We start from the raw sequence: 25,016 nt of genomic DNA on the forward strand, positions 1-25,016 counted from the left end.
ACTTTCCTTTCATTTCCTCTCCTCTCCTTTCCTCTTATTTTCTCTCCTCCCCTCTCCATCAAAGGAGCTCTTTGATTGGCTAACCTCTATAGAGCCAACGTGGCTAATTTCAGCCCATACACCATGGACTTTGACAGACACTCATTCGGCTTAGTCACGAGTAGACAAAATCATGACTCATCGGTAAGGCACATACCAAAGAAAATATCCCTCTTCGTAACGGCAGCCAATTCCTGGCCTTTATTTTTCTATTTGTCAGGGCACAAGCTGTTGTGTGTATCCTTGCCCTGATAAGGCTCGATAAGAACAGGCAAACAGAGCTGAGATAAGACCAGCTAACTGAGATCTGTCGAGCCTTTCCAAACCTCAGACAGGGCGTGTGTTTGTTTACCGTCTGTCTGCTTTTCTCACCAACAAATTCCTCCCTTCTCTCGTCCCGCGTTGTTTCTCTTCTTGAACTTTTTAAAACCTGCATGTCTTTACTTTTTGTTTGATTTCTCTCTCTCTCTCTTTCTCTCCGCCCCGTCTCCTCTTCTTTTTGATATTTTTTTTTAGCTTTTCCCATCTCTTAGTTGTTCCTCTTCCTACAGGGTTTTTTTTTTTTTTTTCGCCTCGTTTTTTGTTTTTTACATCGGCCTTTCTCCTCTGTGATTTCCTTTTCTCCCCTGTCGTACTCCATGTGATCTGTCTGTCCTACATCCTCATTTTAACTTATATGTCCTCAACAACAACAAAAAAAGCTGTACTCTACTACCAAAGCCCCCCCGCCCCACACACACACACACACACATTCGTCCTCTTCTTTTTTGGTTTGTATTTCTTTCCCAGACACACCAAAAAAAAGCGGCACTTGGTACTTTTGAAATGTAAATAAAGTTTTGTTGTTTCCTTAGCCGTAGCCTCCTCCAGTCCTGTTTATCAGACAGACTTCAAAGTGGCACACTGACATGTGGCTCTATCTCTCCCCTGCTCTGTGAAATAGGGTCACAGGCGGCGCTTGGCTTTCAGAAAAACTTTCCCTTTCATGTAAGAACCTAGTGGGTGAGAGGAACTAAAGGGGGCCATGCCTGCCAGCCAGCCACCCACCAGCTATCCAAACTGAGACACACACTGCGGCTCGTCCTCTGCTGTGTGTGTGGGAGTGTGGGTGTGTGCGTGGGCGGACGTGGATGAGTGTTGCTTATGTGCTCTTTTCTCAACTGGTCATTGCAGGCCAGCAGTTAGCCCTGCCTGTGTTTTGCTTGGGTGTATCTTATTTCGCCTGTTGTTTTTGGTATCTCATGATTTTATTCACTGAGTTTCTCCCTCTCTCTGTGTTTTTCCCTCTTTTCTCTAGCTGTGGAGCCAGTGTGAGAGCGCCTCAGTATCTCGTGCTGGGCTCAGGACTGCAGCAGCAGGACAAAGGACATAAGAGGCGAAAGAGAGGACGGGAGGCAAAAAAACAAAAAAAACAAGGGAACAATCCAGCAAAAGAGCTCAGAGAATGGGAGGAGACAGCATGCTGATTAGAGCCATGTTTAAGAGACAAATCTGACTGTGGAGCAGACAAGTGGACAGATAGACTGAGAGATATATAGATTCTTAGATCAAACGCACAAAAGAGGCTGGGACGCTCACCTGCAGCCAGGCAGGTTGAGAAATTGAGAGACAGCCACGAGTTCAAAGTACTGGCCATGGCTCTAAGCCTTCTGCTGGGAGGATAGAGGTCAGATTAACCACACTCACAGAGTAACGTTTTAAATTCTTCTAACCTGACTCTGACTCCAAATCAGTGTTGGAAACCCAAAAAGACCCCTTCATCTCCATCTTTTGTTCTCCATTCCTCTTCCTCTTACATCACCATATTCAATAAGTCCTGTGTACTCTGCAGGAGCAACGCTGTCAAAAGACAGTTGAGTCATCACGCACACTAGTTCACCAGTCAACTTTGTGCTTTTTGTGTACAGAGTAACTGTATGACGGTGGTCTCCCACAGAATTTCACAGACAGCGGCCTTTTATTCCCGCACATGGACTGTTGATGAAGAAAGATGGCAGTGAGACTGGCAGGCGCCGCCCCTTCCTCTCGGCCACCCTCCCTCCCCCCATCGGCCGCGCCTCGGACCGGTTAAGGTTTCTCTATTGGCATCCATCGCAGCATCGGCAGCAGCTGGCAGAGCGCGGGAAGGAACAGTATGCAGGAAACTGACTTACCGGCCACAAATGCCTTTAAAGGTAAACACCCACAATGCACAGCTTTGTGTGTATGTGTATGTGTATGTGTGTAGTATATTTATACACATTAACAAATTTCAGGTTTGATCAGCTTTATCAGGCTGCCGTAATACATTTTATTATCAAAAGGAATGTTTAAATAATAAAACTGAATGAGCAGTGTGAAGTCGAATCACATCTAACTGCCAAACTTTTGTCATTTACATTTTTTCATTTAGCTGACCGTTTTAGCCAAAGCGACTCACAATTGCTATACATGCACAAAGGTCGCACGCCTCTGGAGCAATTAGGGGTTAAGTGTCTTGCTCAGGGAGACAATGGTGGATGGGCCACAGTGGGGGATTGAACCCGGGTCTCTCACACCAAAGTCATCTAGGGATGTCCTCTGTATTCAACTTAGTCCAGCGATTAATCCAGTTATACAGATCATTTTAGTAGGGAGGCGATACATGAGATGTCACCATACCACCAAATTTAGTAATATTAGTGAGGTGTGTTGGTCGAAATACAGCTGTGTCTGAAATAACTCTGTGTTTGCTATGCAGTATAGTGCACTATATTTGGTAAATATAGTGCACTGCCATGTACCCTGCCATTTTTGAGAAAGGTATGCTGTACATAGTGCCCTCAAAAGTTCCTACAATGGAATAAAAAAGTAGTTTCCACGGCATGTACTCTGCTTTCTGTCATCAAGCCCACATTGCATTGAGATGGATTTTATAGATGCAAAAATTACAGTTGGGCAACATTACATGTGTTAGTAAAGATGTATAATGACGATGATTGGTATATGTCTAAATTCTTCAGTGTCACTATAGAGTAAAGAGTGTTATTATTATAGAGTAGTGAATGAGGGAGGGACTTGGATCTACAAAACGACTCTTGCCTGTTGGCATTTAGACTTTTCATAGTAGGAAAAGAAGGTGTTAATAAAAACATTAATGATGGCTCAGTTCTTGTGACAGTTTGCCAACATTCACCTTAAACCAATGCAGCTAAATGGAATTCAGCAATTATTCATTTTAATATGTACACTTTTCCTATTTCGACATGTTAAAAAAAAGCTTGTGTTGTGTGCATGACTTGCATGTACTGAAGTCATTGGCCAAAGATGGTTTTCTAAAGAAAGCTTGAAAAGAGAAGGATTGGGCTCTCTTTTTGCTATTCAAACTCATTTAGCAGCTAGCTCATTAGTAGAGGACGAGTGTAAATGACCAACAGCTGGCGGACAGTGAACAGTGAAGTCAGAATCTCCCACTTAAAGCCTGTGTGCACCCACACAGGTGTTTATATTTATGCTAGCTAATTAGTAACCATCTCGGGTTGAAGTTGGATGGAGCTATGCCTGAATTATATAAGGTCACCAAACTTCATGAACCCAGAATAAGCATAAAGGTGTAAATATAAACAGGTGCATTAAAAAAGGTCAGCAAAATGTTACTCAAACAGCCTTTTTAATTATTAATATCAAGTAGTATCCTAAACCTATCCTATAACTTAATCGGTAGCAGGCAGGACCTCACAATTGACCAACTGGATCATTCTCGTGATTCTTTTTATGTAGATACAAGAGAAGTTAGTGATTATGTTTGATACAGACCTACAATGTTTAGTACTATGTATGTGACGAATACAGGCTTGAGTTGAAGTTATAGAAAATTATCACAATTTCAATCACAGTTGCAAGGTTGGTCTGGAAAAAAATAGTTTGTTTTTTGTCCAGTCCAATATTATAAAGATAAGGAAACTACTTGTTATGGTATTAATGAAATTAAAACAGAATTAAAGCATAGCCTCAATACCCCAGAATGCAGTGCAGTTACAGCTTGCATCTCCACATATCTGTTGTGAAAAATGTCAAAAGCCTGCTACTACAAAAATTGGTGTGTTCTGAGAGCCACATGTTTGATAAATGCTAAATATTTGTATAGCACATTTCTAGTCTTTTTGATTATGATCATTCACACAGTGCCATTCATTCACTGAGTCTAAGTGCTCAAACAGAAACTAACATTCACACACTGGTGCAAAACAGCCACCATTCAGGGTTCAGTATCTTGCCCAAGGACACTTCGACATGCAGCCTGGAGGAGCCGGGGATTGAACCGCCACCTTCCGATTAACGGGCAACCCGCTCTAACTCCTGAGCCACAGCTGCCCACAAAAGCCGTTTTGCTCTCTGTCAAAGTCGCATCAATTGTGACCTGAGTGCTGCCCATTGAGGTTAAGAAAAATCCTAGAGTGTCAGCTGAAGACCTACAGAAATCTGTGGAACGAGCTAACATCTCTGTTGACGACTCTACGATATGTCAAACACTGAACAAGAATGGAGTTCATGAGAGGACGCCATGGAGGAAGCCACAGCTGCCAAAAACAAATTGCTGCAAGTCTGAAGTTGCAAAAGAGCACCTGGATGTTCCACAGCACTACTGGCAAAATGTTCTCTGGACAGATGAAACCAAAGTTGAGTTGTTTGGAAGGAACACACAACCCTATGTGTGGAGGGAAAATGGCACACCACACCAACATCAAAAATGAATTCTGAAGTTCATCAAGTCATTTTGCGGGAGAATGTGACCATCTGTCCGCCAATTGAAGCTCAACAGAAGATGGGTGATGCAACAAGACGACCCAAAGCACAGAAGTAAATCAACAACAGAATGGTTTCAGCAGAAGAGAATATGCCTTCTTGAGTGACCCAGTCAGAGGCCTGACCTCAACCTGACTGAGATGCAGTGGCACGACTTCAAGAGAGCGATTCACACCAGACATCCCAAAAATATTGCTGAACTGAAACAGATTTGTAAAGAGAAATGGTCCAAAATTCCTCCTGACCGTTGTTCGGGTCTGCTCTACAGGAAACGTTTGGTTGAGGTTATTACTGCCACAGAAGGGTCAACCAATCCAAGGGTTCACATACTTTTTCCACCCTACACTGTGAATGTTTGCACGGTGTGTTAAATAAAAACATGAAAAACATTTTATTTTTGATTGTGTGGTATTAGTTTAAGTATAATGTGTTTCTCTATTGTTGTGACTGAGATAAAGATCAGATCACATTTTATGACCAAATTGGTCAGAATTCAAGGTAATTCCAAAGGGTTCACATTTTTTTCTGCAACTGTAAGTATGCCTTGTTATACATGTACATGTGAGTAACTACTATTTTTGTGTGTATTGACATTTATAAGGGAATCAGGCAGGTTGTAGCCTGAGGTAAAAAGTTCACATCTCTGCAAAGAGTGAAGCCATCCTCAGTGGACACAATAGGCGCGGCACTGCCCACAGTATTATCCCTCTGTAAACCTGGGCTTAACGGTTTCTCATTAAAACATAATCACTTATTTTAATTATGATTGTTGTAATTCAAAGCGTATGCAGGCATACAGAGAAGGCCCAGCTCTACCTCTGGGGAGTAACTTCCCTTGTTTCAGCTGAACCCCTGCTCACGCCATAAATCTAACCGCACGGGTTAAGACCTGTGACATGCTGATTGGCCTCTGTCAGCGTGCTTTTCAGAAACAATGTTGTGGTTACTCAGGATAATCTACAGACCTTGCTATTAGCAAATAGTCTTTATGTTGTAACATGTATTCTTCATGTACTTCTCTGTGCCTTCACTGTTTAAATTCATTGAAAAATTACGAAAATAAAAGGAAATTATCCTTTTGAAAACCATTGACAGGGTTTTCTGTGTTTAGGAAGGTTAGGACACATTTTTAATATAATTCTTTCACCTCCAATGCATCGGGGTAGAGAGTGACTATTTGTATGGGTAGATTCCGCTAGGAAAAATATAGCATTGTCACCCAGAAAGCACATCTCAGTACAGTTGTTGTGTTACTTCTTCCAGAATGAATCCGCTGTCTGTGTGTTTTCTGTCATGTGAACAAACAGCTCCTTCAGCCAGACTATGCAGATAACATGGCCATGAAGGTGACTGATTAAATTTTCAACAGCATTCTTTCATGTCGCCTCACAGTCCAGATCTCTTAGCTGCTGCACTGAATTTCGCGTTCTGCCATTAACTCTTTGATTGCTGAGAGTTAGGAGTCCTGCTGTGATGTTTCCATTGGCAATGTTAACCAGAGCACACATAGGAGTGTGCCTCCTCCACTCGACATTGATTTGTCAAAGCAAGTTGGCTTGCAGCTGAAGCTCGCTCAATCCCTTCAACAACCAAGAGCACAGAGCGGCTGACAGAACCTTTACTCGGAGGAGGATGGGATCTCTAAGACAGACGTCTCACTCAGTGATCTTATAGAAAACTGCACTGACGGACTGACTGAGTCACTGTCAGATTGACTTATAACTTAGCTGTCTGCTCTCTGTTGTTTCATAGGAGTTAATTAAACCAAGCATAGAGCCTAGTGGGGCTGGCAAGCAGTGTGTGTGCTGCATAGTTAAGATTTTGATTAATGCACTTGAAAAATCTTAACACACTCGCACGCGCTCACGCACATATATTACATAATTCATTAGATTTGTGTGTGTGTGTGTGTGTGTGTGTGTGTGTGTGTGTGTGTGTGTGTGTGTGTGTGTGTGCGAAGGGGGGGCGGGGTGGTTAGTTCTGGTCAGTTTCCGCTAAGGCCCTCCAGGGTTGAAGAGGGAATAAAAGTCAGTGAGCGGTAGTAAACAAACGTGCAGACATTTAGATGTAGGTAGACACCTGTGGTCGATAACTGCAAGGTTAACATAAGGTTTTGTTTACTGCGTGGGGTTCATATCAGGTAACACACACACGCAGACGTCTGGCCTTCCACTCAGCCCAGCCAGGGTCTGTGCGTCTGTCTGAATATGTGTTCAGTGAATACTAATACACACTGATTTCCGTGGTGAGCTTGTTATTCCATGTGTTGTGTTTTCAGGTGATGTGTGGCAGATCACACAGGCCATGAAACATGTCACAAACACTACAAAATAACCTTTTACTCCCATCACACTCTTTTACCTTTTCTCCCCTTCAGTACAGTTTCTCTCCTGTTGGCTTCATCCATGCATCTAACCATAACTGCCTCATCCGTCCTTCCTTGTTATATTCCTTCTGTAAATCACCTCCTCACATATTCTTTGAGTAGTTAGTGGGAAACGACAGTACTTGCTTCAATCCTTCTCTTTCCCTGTTCATTTTCGCAATTACTTTATCCTTTTCTATTTTATCACTTTGTCAGTGATTTCCTTCCCGCGATTTTAAAAATTCTCCCTCTTCCTATCCTTTTCTCCTTGTAACAGTTTCGGTCATCTCTTGTCACTAACTACTAGGTGCAATCCTTCCACACGTTCCTAATTTCCAAAATTTTCTCTTTCTTTCTTTTTACCCTTCTGTTTTTTGGGTATTTTCAAAATCAGTATCCCTTCATCCACCCTGCTTCTATCATTATGTTATCCAGAAACATGACTTCAATTGAAGGCTAATGTTGCCATGCGTCTGTTGGATGTGTAAAATAGGTAACAGTTTGCTAACGTGTTTACTGTCAACTTTATTTAACTAATATAATAATATGTCAAATTCAGCTTGTTGTTGGACCCCAACATATCTTTCTCTCATACATACATACATACATTAGAACAGTTAATGCAGATTTTCCTGCTGATTTACATCGTGGAGGCCCCCCCGCCTCACCTGAAATTAAAAGCACCTCCGCTAACGTTAGGAAAACATTTTAACGTTTGTAATGAAATATTACATTAGGGTTATTAAGCATCAGGAAAAATAAGCAGTGGCACTACATCATAAGGAAAACACCACATATTTAATAATTGAGGTGATTTTTTAAAAAACTGCATCGATAAAAATATGAGATGCCTCAGGGTCTGTCTGATTATAAGTCAGCAGGTGATTGATTGATTGATTGATTCACATTGCACGTTTGTTTCACAGTAATGGGATGCATGAGTTTAAAATTCAGCATAAATGAGATCTGACCCAAATTCTGCAAGAAAATTGGTGAATAGGTTTAAAAGACTGTTAGAAGATATTTATAATATCATTCTCTGGACTCTTCTGCCTGTATTATGAAGACATCCATGGCATAATAAACACTGAGAGCACTTAACACCTCTTAACTACTGTCCTGATGGAAAACCTACAAATGAGATTAAATCTTTTGTAGACGTACGTGTTGTCTCCTGTGGTTTGGATTTTGTAGGAGATGGCTGAATTGCAATATGTCAAAAAGCAAGAAAAGAGCGGTCTTCCAATGCAGCCATAAAAAACTTCCATACTTCTTATAATGGTTGATGGTACAATGAGTGAAAGAAAAAAAAAAACAGGAGTGTCCTCTCAGCAGAAACATAAGGAGATCCAGTAGTGTCACCATCTAAATGCAGGAAAGTTAGCCTCCCTCTAAATCTAACCAGTGTCACCGTGTCATCTTTTCTTCACCTAAACTTTCTAACACCCCCCTTGAGGCAGTTGATATACAGAGAGACAATACTGCAGAGTCACTCTCAATCCCAGACTACCTCCCTCTTTCTCATACTCCTCTCTTCTCCCTTTCTGCGACTGACACATTTTCTCACTCTGCCTCTCCCTCTGTGGTCACCTTTTTCTGTCCATCTCCATTTATCTCACTCTGTCTGTCATCCCCTCCTCCCTCCTCTGCTCTGTCTCGCGCGGTGTGGTCTCCCACCACAGTCGATCCATATTGAGCCGTACTAATGTGGAGCCCTTGCACATCCATAAAGTGACTGACAGCTCAGGGTTATTAGATGAAGACCTCCTGCTCCCGTCTCCCTGTGGCGGAGGCCTCAGACACACTGGATTTCTGTCTGTCTACCTCTTTACTTGTCTATGCATTGGTGAAATTATACATAGTTTACAAGCCTGAGATGTATAATTGATCTTTAACATTGACTATTAAAATTGTATGATAGATTGAATTGCAACCATTTAATTAAAATTAGATAAAATCACTGCTTTTCTAAAAAGATTAATTCCAGTTAATTGCTAATGAGAAATGGAACAAGAAACATGTGTAATCAGAGTGGACTTTTCTAAAAGCTCCAATATACAATGCAGTGGCTAAAAGCCAAGCAAACATGGAAGCTTTACATCAGCCAGTGTTTCTGTCAAGGAGATAAAATCCAAATGTAATGCATATACTCCTACATTGTTAGTGTACAGTATTTGATCAATCCTGCCTTCATATAAGTCTACATGCCTTGAGTAGTGCAATGACATGAATACATCCAACATGGAAATCTTTCCTATCTCTACAACCAATAGAACACAATGTGCCGTTCTGACTGACATTGCAGGAGAGCTCACTTTCAATTTTATCTTCAAGTAAAGTAATAAGTGATAAGTAATAATCTGGCAAAACTTACTCTAATCATCTGACTGCTGAGGGTCTTTTCCATTATCGGACTTTGTTGTGTTAATGTTGTCATTACTTTAGTGGGTACATTGTTATTAAAACCAATCAACAGTGTTGGCAAGTAAAACGTGACAAAGTAATGCACAGCAATAATGTGGCTTCCCAGCTTTAGCATGTTCTGCCATGAGTTCACGAGCTACAGTAACTAGCCCTGCATATAGCCACAATAGCCGTGTTTCAGTCTGAAGTATCGCATAATTCAATTTTGATGGAAACGGCAAAATTAAACTCGCTCAAGGTAGTTTTTGGCCTTTGTCAAAAAAGAGTTGCTGTTTCCACTGTCGGATATACCTGTAACATGCGGAGATGTTGGCTGGTAGCAACTTGCCCGCTTGAAACACATTCCTGAGGAGCCCTCTCCATTTTTCTAAGATCTATGGTCCTCAGGTCCATGTGACTGGTTTTGTTTCTGGTTTGGTACCCATAAGTCTTGTTTATTACAGCCGTGTGTAACGTCAACTACTAACGTAACTAGGGTTGTTGTGTAATTTCCACCGCGGCAAAATGTTGGGGCTCAACATGCGGTATTATTGCATTTTTCATCAATGAAGTAATTTGGTACCATATAGCAGAGTAAGAGTGTTTGTATCTGTCACCTCACTGCACAGCGAGCCGCTAACAGCAGCTTTATGGTCAGAGCAAGCTAGCTGCTGCGTGTTAGTCAACAACATTGCCAAGCAAACTCCTTTTTTGTAGTTTGACCGTGTCTTTTTCAGACGTAGCTATATCATTACCTTCAGGGCATGTATATCAAGTCAGTTTACATACCGCAGCAACGCAAACACACACACACGTGCGTTGGTGTGGAGCAGAATGGCTGTCCACTGCTAACCACTGCGCTGCAGTAACGTTATAACTAAATTTCTACAGAAAGCGACATGAAAAACAGCTGCAGGCTCCCGACACACTACGCTCCTTAGTTAGTGAGCTTCAAATGAGGCTTACGCTCCACAGCTTCTCTCGACTGTCCATCAGGATCACAACGTTAGTCCAACATCACCGAGCGTGCTAGCCATATTAGCAATATGCTAACGCCAAGTTAGCTAACCTTTAAAATAAACAGTAAAACAATACAAAACACGGTAACACTTACAGCTTCAAAGTTTGTAGTCGGGTCACGTACAGCCCATGGCGATCCATCCTTGAACTGTTATAGAGCTTGTTATGGTTGTGGAACTTTTGAAGCACTCATTTATTAATTAACACGCCCTGATTTGTACAGTATGAACATTGCGGTTGTTTTTGCATGCTGGTTTATTCGCTCCAAACCTGCTGAAAGAAACGCACCTATTTCACATTTTCTTTTTTTTTCCTTTTTTGCGACATTTCAGAAATGTTCAAATTTGCATGACAATTAGATGGAAACATGGCTTATGTCACCAAGTACCCACCACGTATTTAGTGAAAACAAACACTAGCTGTACCACTTTCTGGTCTGACCAAGCCTTCATGGCTTCAAATGTGAGATTCAGTCATTTCAGTTCAGTTAATGTCACTAATCACAGGTACGCTTCATTGCTTGGAAATATTGGAGGATGGGCTTGTTTGCTATCTTGTCAGGGTTGGTAGCCATGGTTCAAATCAGCTCATTGAACAGACTGATCTGGGTTCTCTTGGTACAGGGGCTTGTGGTTTTGGTGAGGAGAAATATGTCTTGTGGTAACTCCAAAGTCATCGTATTTTCATGTTGTATCTTCCTAGTTGGCTAGCAAGCCACCCTAGTGGTGAGGGTTGCGAATTGCAACCAGCGGCTTACGGTGCATTCACATGCTCCTCGGGTGGTCCTATTTCCCGTGAGTCGTTTTTCTGATTTCAGTGTGTGTGTTCATGTGCGTATATAGTTCACTTTACATGGGCAGCAAACTAACCCAGGGGTCGGCAACATTTTCTGTGATGAGTCAATAAACAAAGATGAAGACATCTAGTGTGCCAGTAGCGTTTGTTAATGCACATGTCATTTATTTTTAATTTACTGATAAGCATTTAAAATATACTAATTCAAATACATTTTGGTAGATGAGTGCATCAGTCATAATAAACAAACTTATTTATCTAAAAATCTTTACTTCCCACACATTCATAGACTTTTTTTCACTGTTCATATGCAATAACAACGCCACAACATTTGTTATTAAAAATACTAATAGCGTTTTTGTGGTATTGAAGACCTTCAAGAAACTTTTGAATAAGCAAGTCACCACTGCACTGAACAGGACCAGGTAACTTCGGGGTTAACCCTGGGTTTTCAGTACCACGAAGGTGGTTCACTTCTTACCGGGGTCAATCGCCATGGTAACTTATGCTGAACGGCTAACCTGCTCTGGAGCAGGTTATGTTCCAGATAAGAGATCAACTCTGTGAAAACGCCGCCTACTGACCAATCAGCTCTCTTGGAAAATGACATCACCATCTGTAGGAAATCCCACAGACTGTTTTAGCCAATAGGCTGCTTTATGTTTGCTGCGGTGATACGGATAAAGTCTTGTAGGCTATAGCAATATCATCCTACAGAGACTGATTAAAAGCCTTGGTCTATTGTTGCCTACAGGTTTTTACAGTAGGCTGAACCTACTTACTGCTTTGAAATGTGTTTCACACAGCCTGAAGCAGCCGTTAAAATAAATGCCGTTAAAATAAATGGGTTTTATTTTTCTTATGTTAGGCTGAATATTATGAGCAGTTTGGTAGGGACATTGAAATACTAAATTGCTATCTATTTTAGGTTAGTATAGCTTTCTTATAGGCCTACTACAGAGACTGTAGTCGTGTTCCGCCCCACCTTTTGTGATGTGGGCGCAGATAATGAGCTGATTTTACAGTAGCCTAGATGTTGAGATTCAGTCTTTCAGTCTTTCACTATTTCAGCACATTTTATGGCATTAATAGATTTTTCATTTCATTGCTTTATGAAGTTAAGTTAGAACAATGTTTGGAACAATTCTGAGTGTGTTAAATAAATTAATCTCTTTTAAAGTGAGGTGAGTGCCCGAGTCTTTTAATGTGGAAACGCCGACACACAGCCGAGCTGAAAGAATAAGGCTGATATAAGGCTGATATTTTCATACAGCTCATAAGAACACATCAAATCAACGCATTATTATAGACTACGCCTGTTCATTTAGACATTCGCACTGTCAGCGAATTTCTGTCTCCCTGCATGTGTCATCTGCAGCTGTGTTACTTAGACTAGGCCTGTGTTGTATTTCTGTAGTGTTACAGTTCGCTCGTTTGTAATATATGATGCTCTGCTGCCAGTGGACTTGTTAATTTCTACAATTTGTCATCAGCTGCTAACACTGCCTCTTGTATGTGAACGCGCTCACGGCCCTGGGTTGAGTTACCGAACCAGCTTCGTGGTACCGCTTATCCCAACCACGACTGTTAAGGTTAGTTAAAAACATATGCTGCATATGTTGAACTCGCTTCGTGGTACAGGCCCCAGGTCAAGCCTGAGCTGGAACACTTAAGTCACAGTATACTGCTAGCTACCAATATGTCATGTGTACCATCAGTTAGAGTGCTAAAATAGTTATAAATGCATCTTGTCCAAACATTTTGTCTTCTAAATTCACATTTTTTCACCATATTTACTGTCTCTGTTGTACTTGTCACACAAAACGGATGGAAAGTAAACTCCTTTGATCGGCGCCGTTGAGCCAATCAGATTAAAGCAAAAACAAGGATCAGTCCTAGTTGGGAGGGGCCGCTCTTATCCCGCCTCAAAATTGAATGTTTTAGTTTGGTCCAGTCTCGCAGACACACAGACAGCGTTCCGCTGCAGCTGACCGGCCGGTCGCAGATCATATTACGATTAATCCTGCGTTAAAATATAAGGCATTATTTTTTCTATCTATCATTTTGATAACCCTAATAATAATGTCAAAATGAATTCATCATGGTGATTGATCATCTGTTCTTTTCACTAACTTAATGTAATATTAAACAATGTAGCGGCATATGTCAGTACCGTAGGACTGAGTTTGCTTTCTCATGTGCCACTTAAAATGACTCTGTGTGCCCACGCTGGCACGCATGCCATAGGTTGCCGACCCCTGAACTAACCGTTATAACCATATTACACATAACATGTTTGCAAAATATGTCTGTGCAATACGGGATTTTGCACAAATCAAAGTTCTGTATGCTTCTTTATGTCCAATGTACACTTTATTTATCTTTTTGCAATAAAGATTTATGGAGGAAAAAAGATCTTTATACCACCACTGTCACCAAAACGATAAGTTATGGCACTCTATATTTGTCTATTTGGGCTATCGTTTGGCGAATCCTGCCTCGATCCTAGATAGAATAGTTACTTACATTTCTGAACCTCTTAAATATTACACACTGAACCTTTAAATACAAAAGATGCAACATGGTGGTGTGGCAGCTTTGGAGTTACTTTTGCTGTTGAGTAGGAAGTAATAATAACTACTAATTTTGAATTAGTAAAATGTAATGAATAAATTATTGTATTTTCCCAAAAGAAATTACATTGCCAACAGGAATGACGAACATAACAGAAGACATTCTACCCACATCATTCAGAATTATGTTAAACAGATACAACAAATAAATCACATTTTCTGTTTTTTAATAGTAAATTGTTCACAATGTCTTTAGGCAAGTCATGGTTCAGCAAGCTAGTTTTAAATATTATTAAAACTGATCATTCTGCATAGCCCTGCAAAGAAAGCTTGTTTCAGTGTGAGCAGGTAGCTGAGCCCTGTGGGATCCTACAGGTGATGAGTGCTGAGAAAGAGGATGAGTTGTGTATCATGAACAAAAAAATAATGTTAAAAGACAATCAAGAGAACAACCCTTGCTCCCTTGACACAATCGCACACACATGCTTACGGCAATCATTTAAAATTGCGTGATCTGCTGTGTAAAACATCTGCACTAAGGTGTTATAGAGGAGGCAAACATTCTCCAGTATCTGTGGTTGATACTGTTCAAAGATACAGTTTAAAACAACATCTAGCACAAAACACTTGAAGCCTTTAATTACAGTTTAGAGAGGAGAATTATTGCTATAGGATGAATCATCCAGGCTGTTTCTTCTTTTAAAAGTGTGTGTGTGTGTGTGTGTGTGAGAAACAGTAGAGAGTGCTAGCATACCACTGGTCAGAAAGGTGTTCCTAATAGATACAATGGTGGAATCGGTATCAAAGATACCTTTGAGGAGTTTTGTAGGAAAACTATCTATTGAACAAGTAGAGCACCTCATATGGGACACAGTTTACTGTAAAAACAACGGGGGAAAGGGTTCAGAGTAGCAGAGCAGAGGTTTCTGACACACAGATGAGTCACAGTTAAGAGGAAAATCTGGAGTTGCTTATTTTCAACCTTTTTTTCTCTTTCTTCTTTTAGCAAAGAAGAACCAAAACTCCTCATTCCCTTTGTGCCTGTGACCGCGGTTTTATGCTGCTTCAAGTGATGTGGGAACATTTTGCAGAAACACAGTGTAGTGGCAGCGCATTCAAGCTCATCTGAGTTCTTCACCACCACGATTAGGGCTACTGATTCACAATCAAGCGATAAGATGATTAAGTTTGAAAACTTTTTTTCATGCCTAACACATGAACACACTTGAATGATTCATTTCAGTTTGTTTTGCAGCAACCAAACATTGTTGCGGCAACCGCAAACAAAACATAAGCTGTCGGTTACTGCACTTTAATTTCATGCTGGTAAATTCCAGGAAGAGGGCACACACGCCAGTTGCGTATGACATGCATCACAACAGCTGCACCCATTGTTTTATGTACAAGCCCACAAACCTGCGACGTCGGCGCTGCACAATACGCGTCGACTCTCCAGATAGGCATCAGTTTTATCACATTCTCTTCCTGGGTTTGTCCCATCCTGACTACCATACCTTAATTTCTTCTTCTTACTGGTGCATCCGTGTGTGCTACAAGTACATGCTATTGAATTACAACATTGTTACGTTAACGAAAGAATATAAAGATAATTGTTTTGTTCATTTATAACTGGGAATTCAGAATAATAACCGCACTGTGTTTCATGAAGACTGGCTGCATTGGTGTGATCGTGTTGCTACAGGTACACATGAGAAAAAAATTAACATCCAGGAAGTATAGTTTAAATAATACAGCCAGGCTTGGAATTTCATCCTTTTAGGGGCAAAGCCACTGGGCCTATGGTGCAAAGGCCAAATGCCAGAGCAGCAAGGCCATCAAATAAAACAATGATTTTAAGGGTATCTTAAGGGTTTAGGTGGGTTTTATTTATATATTTTATTCATATAAATTTTTGTCTAATGTGTTGATGGTTGTCAGTTGGGGGTGCTGACAGAAGGTCACTCTGTGTAGTGACGTCATACTATGGTGCACGATATTCGTGTTTTTCATATTAATTTGAATGGCCTTACTTATATTTACTTACATTTTCCTACAATTTGAGAACATTTACATACAGCAGAGAGCAAACTTGAACACCAAAATACTGTTGGTCAAAGCAGCTGCTCAGTCAACAACAGGGACTAATGCATGAGCACTGCAGGGAGATGACAGCGCCTGGACGAGAGACAGATGTGACCCACGACCAGTTCATCATGGTTTATAATAATGCAGCGCTGTGAGGATACAGACATTTCGTAGAGGAGATGAGTATCTGTCTGTCACAGTTAGCAGAGACTCCAGTCTGCAGTGGAGTTCATACACTTCATGATAAACCACAGAACTGTAGAGTAACATTAGGCTTCATGATCAGAGAAAGTTTTTCTGTCACGTCACCACATTTCTGTTTCTTATTCACACGCTCCCTCTCGTCCACATGAGCTCTTTCACTTGACATAGATGAGCGTATCGACTCTATGAAAAATTGAACATGTTCACCAGGGCCTTTTTGAGGTACATAAGGCAAAACTTAGAGGACACGGCATCCCTGGCCTTCTTTTTTTTTTTCCAGTCCTGAATAAAACCATGACTTTGAAGGCTTATCAGATGCTAAAACACTGCGCAGGATTTTACCAGACTTATAATTGTATCCTCAACAATTGCCACGTAAACAGAATGCAGGAGCACACTTTAGAATGACGGGTATGCGGCATAAGTTTTATTACATGAGCTGACGCTCTGGCGACATGTGCCTTCTTCAAAGCTTCAAATTAGAATGCATTAATTTATCCAAAGAATGATTAGCCTATTCAGCGTACAGAGTAATTAACAAGGATTTGGGCTTGCAAATATTCGCAGCTGGTTGCCAGTTGACGTTGCATTGCATTTTGTCAGACAACTCTGCGTCGGCACTGGTCTCATTGAAATGAATGTGGGGGCTGTGTTTTTTTAAACCACATGACCTTATGTTCCAGATGAATACATGTATGTCAAACACAGGCTAACACGGTATGTGTCTAACCTACAGTATATTCATGAGTATCATGCTTCTAAAGACATTTTGTGCTGGATGATGCTGACGACCACAAGTCCCAACCTGACTCATGATGATTAGGCAAATCTCTGTGTTGGCCTTTATGGCAGAAGTCAAACAATAGAAATGAATACAGACACTTTCCTGCACCACTGTATAACGTTTCAGTATTTGATGGTTGTGACACATCTGCAGCAGAACTGCTCCATGATACTGGCCAGCAGTCAGGATCTGAGTGTGTGTGTGTGTGTGTGCAGGATGTGTGCACATTGTGCATCCATATTAGTTTGATATAATTGCAAGATGTATGACAAGATAATTGCCCACATGTGCGTGTGTCCGTAAATGTGGGAGTGTGTGTGCCTACGTGTGTGTACATGCATATGTGTATTTATGTTCGGCCAATATAATTACAGGATTTACGACATGATAATTGCATGCATGTGTCTGTGAATGTGCGCATATGTGCATTCATATTTATTCATTATAATTACAAGGTTTGAGACAAAATGTGTTTGTGTGTATTTGTGTGTGTGTGTGTGTGTGTGTGTGTGTGCGTGTGTGCGTAGGTGTCTATGGCAGAATCACATTAATTAGATAGACACAGTGAGTCATCATCCCTGCCTAATTTCTTCTTCAGGGGTTGTGTGTCTTAGTATGCAAATGTTTATTGATGTTTCAGGTTTATCAAGCAAAAGTGTGTGTTTGTGAGCTGTTGTGCACTCTTGCCTGAGCTGTGTGTAGTGTGAGTGCGTGTGTGTGTGTGTGTGTGTGTGTTTACCTTGTCTCTCTGTGCATGACTGCCTGCTGTCTGATTTTGTCTCCTTTATTTACTTCCCATCCACCGTATTTACTAGTCAGTCAGACATCCACCCAAGCCCACGTTTACGCTGACCTAAATAGGCACATCAGTTGTGTGTGAGTGTGTGTGTGTTTGTGTGTGTGTGTGTGTGTGTGTGTGGTCGTCTGTGACCATCTCTATTTGCATTTGTGTCTACAAGTGTGAATATATGTGTGGGTCGGAGTGTGTGTGCATATGGGCGCGTTTATGTACGTGTTTCTATTTGTATTTGATTGTTTGCCTGTGTGTATGTGTGTAGCTCAGTGTAGTCAGTAGCTGTATTGAGGCTGCTGTCATTGTGTAGCAGCCCTCACATTAATGCCTCAATCTCCACTCCCTAAATTCCTGTGATTCCTCAGATAGTGGCAAACCTGCATCCAGCTGCACTCAGCCACCTCACTCACACTCCATTTTCTTTTGCTGCTGTTTGTGTTGTGACACCAGGACACAGCTACAAAATATAAACATAGTAGAATGAGTAAGATGACTAAGAATGATTTCAATTCCAGGTAACATTGGGCTTTCCAACCATCCAGAGAGCACAGCAGCTGAAGCATAGATGTTTTTTTGTTAAAACTATATTTCTTTTTGTTAATGAGTTATTGACTTTTTAGAATCAGTAACCACTTTCACACATAGAACCCACGGTAATAATTTGTTCAATCATCAAGACACAGTGGGGGGCTGAGGGGTTTCGGTTGGCTGAAATTGTAAGTCTGGGTACATTCTGAGTATGTGGATTTTTCTTGTCCCTAGTTGGATAATAAGGACACCACAAAAGTTCGGAATGATTTTTCTGTTGCCTGTCTGGATTGCGGGTCAGAGAAATAACTACATGAGACAGATTAAGAAACAAAGTAGTCCCTTGTATTGATTATCCTCCAAAATCACTGGATCGTACATTTCCCACACTTTAGCTTGATCGTATCTTTATTTAGACCCTTGCTCTCTACTAAACATTCCCCTTTTTTGCTTTACATTCCCCAGCTTGAAATGTGGGCCTTTTCTCTTGTCTCTCCCCATCCTTAATGGCTGACAACGGCGTCTGAAAATGATTTACAACCATTCCTAAACATTTTTTCCCCACACACCGTCGTCTCCTCATCTTTTTCGGTGCGTGTTCCTTTAACCAGTCTTGATTTGTTTAGCTGAACAGCCAGCCAGCCAGCCAGCCAGCCAGCCAGCCAGCCGGACCGACTATCTGCTCAGATTCAGTTGTTGATATGATGGCTGAGGTTACTGAGTTTGAGACGTTATTTTGGCTCAGCCTGTCGGCGCTGCCTGCCTGCTGAGATACTCTGCTAGGTTGGCTAGGTAGCGTGTGGGCGTGTGTGCGAGCATGTGTGTGCGTGGCTGTTTATTTGTGTGTGCATTTGCGTGACTGTTTCATGTGTTTCATTTGTCTGTGCACGTGTGTGTGTGTGTGTGTGTGTGTGCCTGTACCTTCATGTGTGTGGGCGTATGCGTGGGCAGAGCGTTAAAGCTGACAGTGAGCAGGCAACCTGAGGACATATTTATGAGGTTTCTCACCGTCGACGCTAACCAGTGAATATTAACCTGATGCTCTCTCAGCACCTTAAGCTGCAAAACACACAGAGGCAACATTTTCCTTCTCATCTGAGTAATGCACTGATAAGTCTGTTATGGAGGAAAGTGCACGGGGGAAAATGGGAAGAGGGCTAGGTCAGACTGCGCCATTATTGCTGTAAGGTGATTTCATCATGATAAAGATATCATCCATCTTGTATCTAAATGGATGTAGATGCGTGTAAGCCTTATTGTATATTAGCTCAAGGCTTCATATTCATTGACTGCAGAGTGAGGCCATAAACTCAGCAGATCTGTGGGTTTAACTCGTCCTGTCAAGGATATCTATGTGTTCCCATGTAATTACATTTGATGTATATTAAAATGTACTTACGATAAATATTAAAAGGTGATGTTTTTGAGTATTAACTGCAAATGTCAAATGTGAGACTAAAAACACTAAAACAAATGGTCCGCCTTCAGGAATTTGATTTGATCCATGGGAAAAAATGGCAAAATGACACGGGAAATAAACAGAGAAATTTGACAGAGTCCGTGTCATCCTTTGAAAATAAGAAAAATTGATCATCACATTATGTTGAAGTGAACATTATGTTGTCATGATGTATTTTTGAGCAGAGACAGAGATGAGAAGTGACAGATTGCACCTGCATGCTGTTTAGGCCCTAGTGAAAGGGCTGAAAAAAAGACTAAATTTAAGGTTTGGCATGATGTTACCACCATAGGGCCGAAATTATCCTGCTCTTATGTTCCATTTTCCCCTGTGTTTTCATTATGCAATCAAAAAATTGGTTTTAGAGCAAAACCATCAGGAAATCACGAAAGACACGTCTCTGTTGGCCTCCTGGATCGGAGTGGCAGCTTGGCATCAACCACCAAAGAACAGAGCGGGAGCAACAAAATCAGTGCTGTCTTGGAAATAGCAAGAATGCTGTGTTTGAACTGGTGCACGTAGATTTTTGACTGCGGTCGAGTGAGCTGTGGTTTGTGAAAACCCGGTCACAACAGCCCCCATTTGGATTTTGAGGGGTGTGTATTTGTGCAGTTCGAGACTGCCCAACAGAGACGCGTCATTCGTAGGTTCCTCACATGAGATACCAACTGAACATTTTGACCTATTTTGTCATGTAGGTATGAGGACATGTTGTGACAGACATACAGTATTGCGGATGTAGGTGGCAGCAGCAGTTGCCGCCAGTCTCTTTGCCGCTGCTGTGTGTCTTTTTCAGTCTGCCACTGCAGCTTGTTATGTGACCATGGCAACCACAGAAACCAAACCAATTTAAACGTAGGAGCTAATTTTACTGATATCACAGGAGTCTGAATTACACATGAAATCTTGCAGCTTTAAAGTTTGATTATCATGGCTGGGCTACAAGGTGAGGTCTTGTAGCTGGAGCTACACACACCGGATGCAGCGACGCTTCGACGCACAATGTATTTATTTTCGACTACACCGACGAATTGCCCCAGCCCTTGTCATGTTACACATACTGTACATCTTAATAGTTAAATTACATTAAAAAGAGATGCAAACTAGTCCTTTTAAGCCAATGAGAAGAGGTTTAGGAGAGCTTGTAATTATACAGAAGGGAGGTGGTTCTAATGTTGCCTATATTTTATGTTAATGTCTACAAATGTAAAAAGCAGTAAACTAAGACACAAAAGGGAAACATAAATAATCTGTAATGATTCTGAGGTCATATTAACAGGATTTCCCCAGCCTTTATAAGGTTTAGGTGGTGAGGCTCAAAACAGCCCCCTATCCTACGTAGCCAGATTAGCTTTTAGGGGTGTATATTCAAAATTTGCTCTATATTTTCCAACTAATTATTCACAGATGTGGTTATGATAATGATCCAAAATCATATAGAATTGCATATTTCTTTATTGGAAAACATAAACATTTTCTTAGGGCCACCAAACCCTCACCCAAATGTGTTTGCTTAAGAACCCCCCCCCCAACATTGCTGGTTAATGTAGTGCATACGCACACGCACTCTCCCTCACTCACTCACTCAGGCAGCCACAAACTCATGCCAACATGTTTTTTTTCAAAAATGCATTTAATCTGATTTCAGTACTGTTACATTTATTGACTCTGTAAGTAATTTTGTGACTGCATTTCCTTTGTAGTTTTCTTTTTTTTGAAGTTGTGATATAGGTCTTAAATTTCTTAAATTTGACTAGATGAAACCTGCAGAAACCCTCTCTGCAACACCACTGATGATTGAAGACTCCACAGGGTCCCTTTAATGGGACTTAATAAACATAATAAAATATTGCTTTACAGTGCAGGACAATAAAAATTGATATTCACTGAGCACAATGTCAGTGAATAGACTGCTACTGTACAGTAAAGTGATAAATATGCTTTTAAATATTGTGATGATTAAGACCGTACTTGCTCAGGCATTGTTCAAACAGTGCTTTTGTGTACGTTATCATATTTGCCATTCGTGCCATGTATGCTGCGTGTTACTTTTGTTTTTACTTTCTTCTTAGTGTCAAAGTGACAAAGAAGATGAGAGTGCTATGAACTTCTTCTCTGCCATTCATTGCTTCACATGAAGTGTCCAGTGTGTGCTGCCAGGCCAGCAGGAGGCCCAGAGACAAAGTAGTTCGAGAGGGTTAAAACGCAGTGTACCTTTGCTGCCATGTAGCGTGACTGCGTCTCCCCGAGGCATACGCAAGTACATTCACTTCCTGTCCAGAATGCGCGTGCACGCACACACACACATACACGCACGCAGAGCAGTAGTGATGCACTGTCTGGACTGCAGAAAGGAGACACAGCCTGAAGGTCTCTCTCTGCTTCTCTCCCTCTTTCCGTCACTTTTTCTCTCTCTTTCTCTCCTTCACTATGGGTGTCAATTGTGCCGAGTCAGCACAACTCTGACATGCTTAATTATCCCGGCAGAGCAAGAGAGAGGAGAGGGGAGAGGAGGAGGAAAGAGTGGCGAGGGGAGACAGGGAAAGAGGAAATTGGGGAAAGGAAAAGGAGACAAGAGGATACAAAGTGAAGAGAGGAGGAGATATGATGAGACAAGGGGTGAGAGGGAGTGAGGAGGGGAGAAAGAGTCAAAAACAGGGCAGGCGTAAGAAGAGAACGGAAGAGCGAAGAGGATAAGAGGAGAGGAGAGGTAAATGAAAAAGAGGTGTGAGGCAGAGAGACAGCAGGTTGGAAAGATGCCCCAATCCTTCATAGCTCACAGACGCATCTGCAACACATTTATTACCGGACTGCCCTGCAAAGCTGCTGCTCGCCTCATATCAAGGCTGCAGGCTGGAGGGCAGAGAGAGAGCAGAGAGCAGGGGGAAGACTAAAATACAGAGATTGATGGACATGAAACATAGTCAGTTACCATGGAAAGTGCAGAACTCAGTACCTTGCCGATCTACAGTGTGTAACAGCATTTTAATGCAGTACACTCAAAGTAATGCTAACAACCTGGATTAAATGTTGAATTGACATTTCAAAGACACATGGGAATTTTAATATTTAAAGCAAGTAACCCACACGTGGTAAAATTTATAGGGGTTCATTTGTGAAAAGGAGAACTACTGTGGAAACTATTGTATGATGTCCTCTGTAGTTTAGAAGGGAGCTTTACAAAGTCTAACAAAATGACCCTCAAATGATCTCATCAGCCTGAGTAACAAACTGGGTGCGTGGATTTTGAAAGACATGGACATTTACCGCGGTGAGTTGCATGATGGGAAGTGTAGGTGACATATCAGTCTGCTAATATGCTGATCATGATTCCTAAGAAACTTAATGAGTTGAGTGAACTTTCCGCAGTACATTCAGCTCGTCATTTCAAGTCAAAAGACCTAAAGCAGTGGTCGGCCAGACTGCTTTGATAGCAGAAAAATAAAAACTAAATAAACTGATAGCGGCTGGTGCTGAAATAGATCTACACATGGTAGTGGTCAGTATGTTGCTCATAGTTTTGATGTGCTGATGCTCGGCAGGTATAATGTTTATCAGGTTCATCGTCCAAACGCAAAGCTGAGGCTGATAAGAGATTTGTAGACACTCAAAAATGTACAAGGTACAAGGTTGTTCATATATCATTATACAACACAAGATTGTATAATGAAAAGAAAGCTTGTAGTCCCTTCATGCTACACACACAGAACAGAAAATTAAATGACTGACAGACCCTCATTGCCATTGAACCATGCTGCTAGCTGAAAATGCTTTTAAGATCAAGCTTAAATGACTCCAGGATGTCTCATATGATAAAAAAAGATTGGACAAGTCACGGTGACAGGAGGATAATATAAAAATATTCCATCCTCTGTCCTCCCTGAAATATCACTTGAATTCTTAGTACCAACATTAATGTCAGCACTGCATTGGAATGATAAAATGACTCAGTAAAATCAGTTTTCTCCACATAGAAAGTCGATACTGGGAGTCTTGCAGCCTGTCTGCTGTGATGGTGAAATACACCGACTTGAGCATCAACACTGGAGGACATGGAGGGGCCCATGCTTCCTTTAATGGACCTACTGACTGGATTTCCTTCATAGAGACTGTATACTGTATTAGCAGTGTGCCAAAGCACGTTAACGCCATAAACAGCCTCTTTTTTTAATGTGTTATAATGCTGCTGGTCCGAGAGCTGTGACCGCAGCAACAGCAGCCCACTGCCTCTCATTTACTCACACGTACACATAGAAACACACATCCAAACGGACGCCCAAGGACACTTTGGTTTTCACAAATCCAGAAACGCACTGAGAAAGGCACACACACACACACACACACACACACACATACACACACTGCAAAAAACGAGTATCCGGCCCCCAGTCTGTCACTGGCAAGCGACAACCACAACACTTTGTTATATCACAGGCACAGCTACACACACACACACACACACACACACACACTCGTCAAAGTGCAATTCACGTCACACATTTTCTGTCTGCGTCTGCATGAGCAGTTTTCTTCCCCACTGCAGGATTTGGTTTCTCCTTGTTAGAGAACAGTGCAGGAGTTGAAAGTAACAGGAAATAGCAATAGCAACAACAAAAAAAGCTGTTGTTCTGCGGAGAACGAGCCGGCTGAAAGTCAATATCACACGTCCTGTAATACTCCACTGGTGTCGTGATAGAGAGGCCAGACAAGTCTGGTCAGAATGTGGTAATCTTCCAGTTTCACTCTTCCTCCCATTACTGATTAATCCCTCTCTTCCTATCTGCTCCTGCTTTCCCCTCCCCCCACTCCTTATCATATCTTCATTATCACCTCCATCCTCAGAGCTCTCATCACCCACAATCTTATCATCACTGCCATCCTCCTCCTCATCTTCACCACGGGTCTCTGTCCTCCTCTCTTCCTTTTCCTCCTCCTCGCTGCCACTTCCCTTCCTTATTCTCCTCCTCTCTATTGTTGCTGCTGCCATCTGTCCTGTTTTCTTTCTGCTCTTCGTATCATTTCCTCTTCCTCCTCCTCCCTGGTTTCTGCCGTGGAGCAGACTGTTTCCTTGCTCGCCTGTCGAGGCAGACAGGCCGACAGATCCGCTGACTGACAGACCGACATCAGAGGAGAGGAGAGGCAAAATAGAGGATGAAGAGTGTGCGAGAAAAAGGGAGAAGTTGGGAAAGTGCTCATGCAAATTA

General features: G+C 41.6%; 1 protein-coding gene across 1 annotated transcript in view; it reads left to right on the forward strand.

Annotated features, from left to right (window-relative positions):
• LOC119898096 (low-density lipoprotein receptor class A domain-containing protein 4-like) overlaps positions 1 to 25,016 on the forward strand; it is a 218,053-nt gene that overhangs the window by 74,686 nt on the left and 118,351 nt on the right. The window contains exon 2 of the mRNA XM_038712252.1: positions 1,337 to 2,213. Within this exon, the coding sequence (XP_038568180.1) occupies positions 2,174 to 2,213 (40 nt within the window). The 5' untranslated portion in view covers positions 1,337 to 2,173. The remainder of the gene's footprint in view (positions 1 to 1,336; positions 2,214 to 25,016) is intronic.

The sequence above is a fragment of the Micropterus salmoides genome, unplaced genomic scaffold (assembly GCF_014851395.1).
Source record: "Micropterus salmoides isolate LMB-PRFRI ecotype aquatic unplaced genomic scaffold, ASM1485139v1 Ms_hic_scaffold_11, whole genome shotgun sequence".
NCBI lineage: Eukaryota > Metazoa > Chordata > Actinopteri > Centrarchiformes > Centrarchidae > Micropterus > Micropterus salmoides.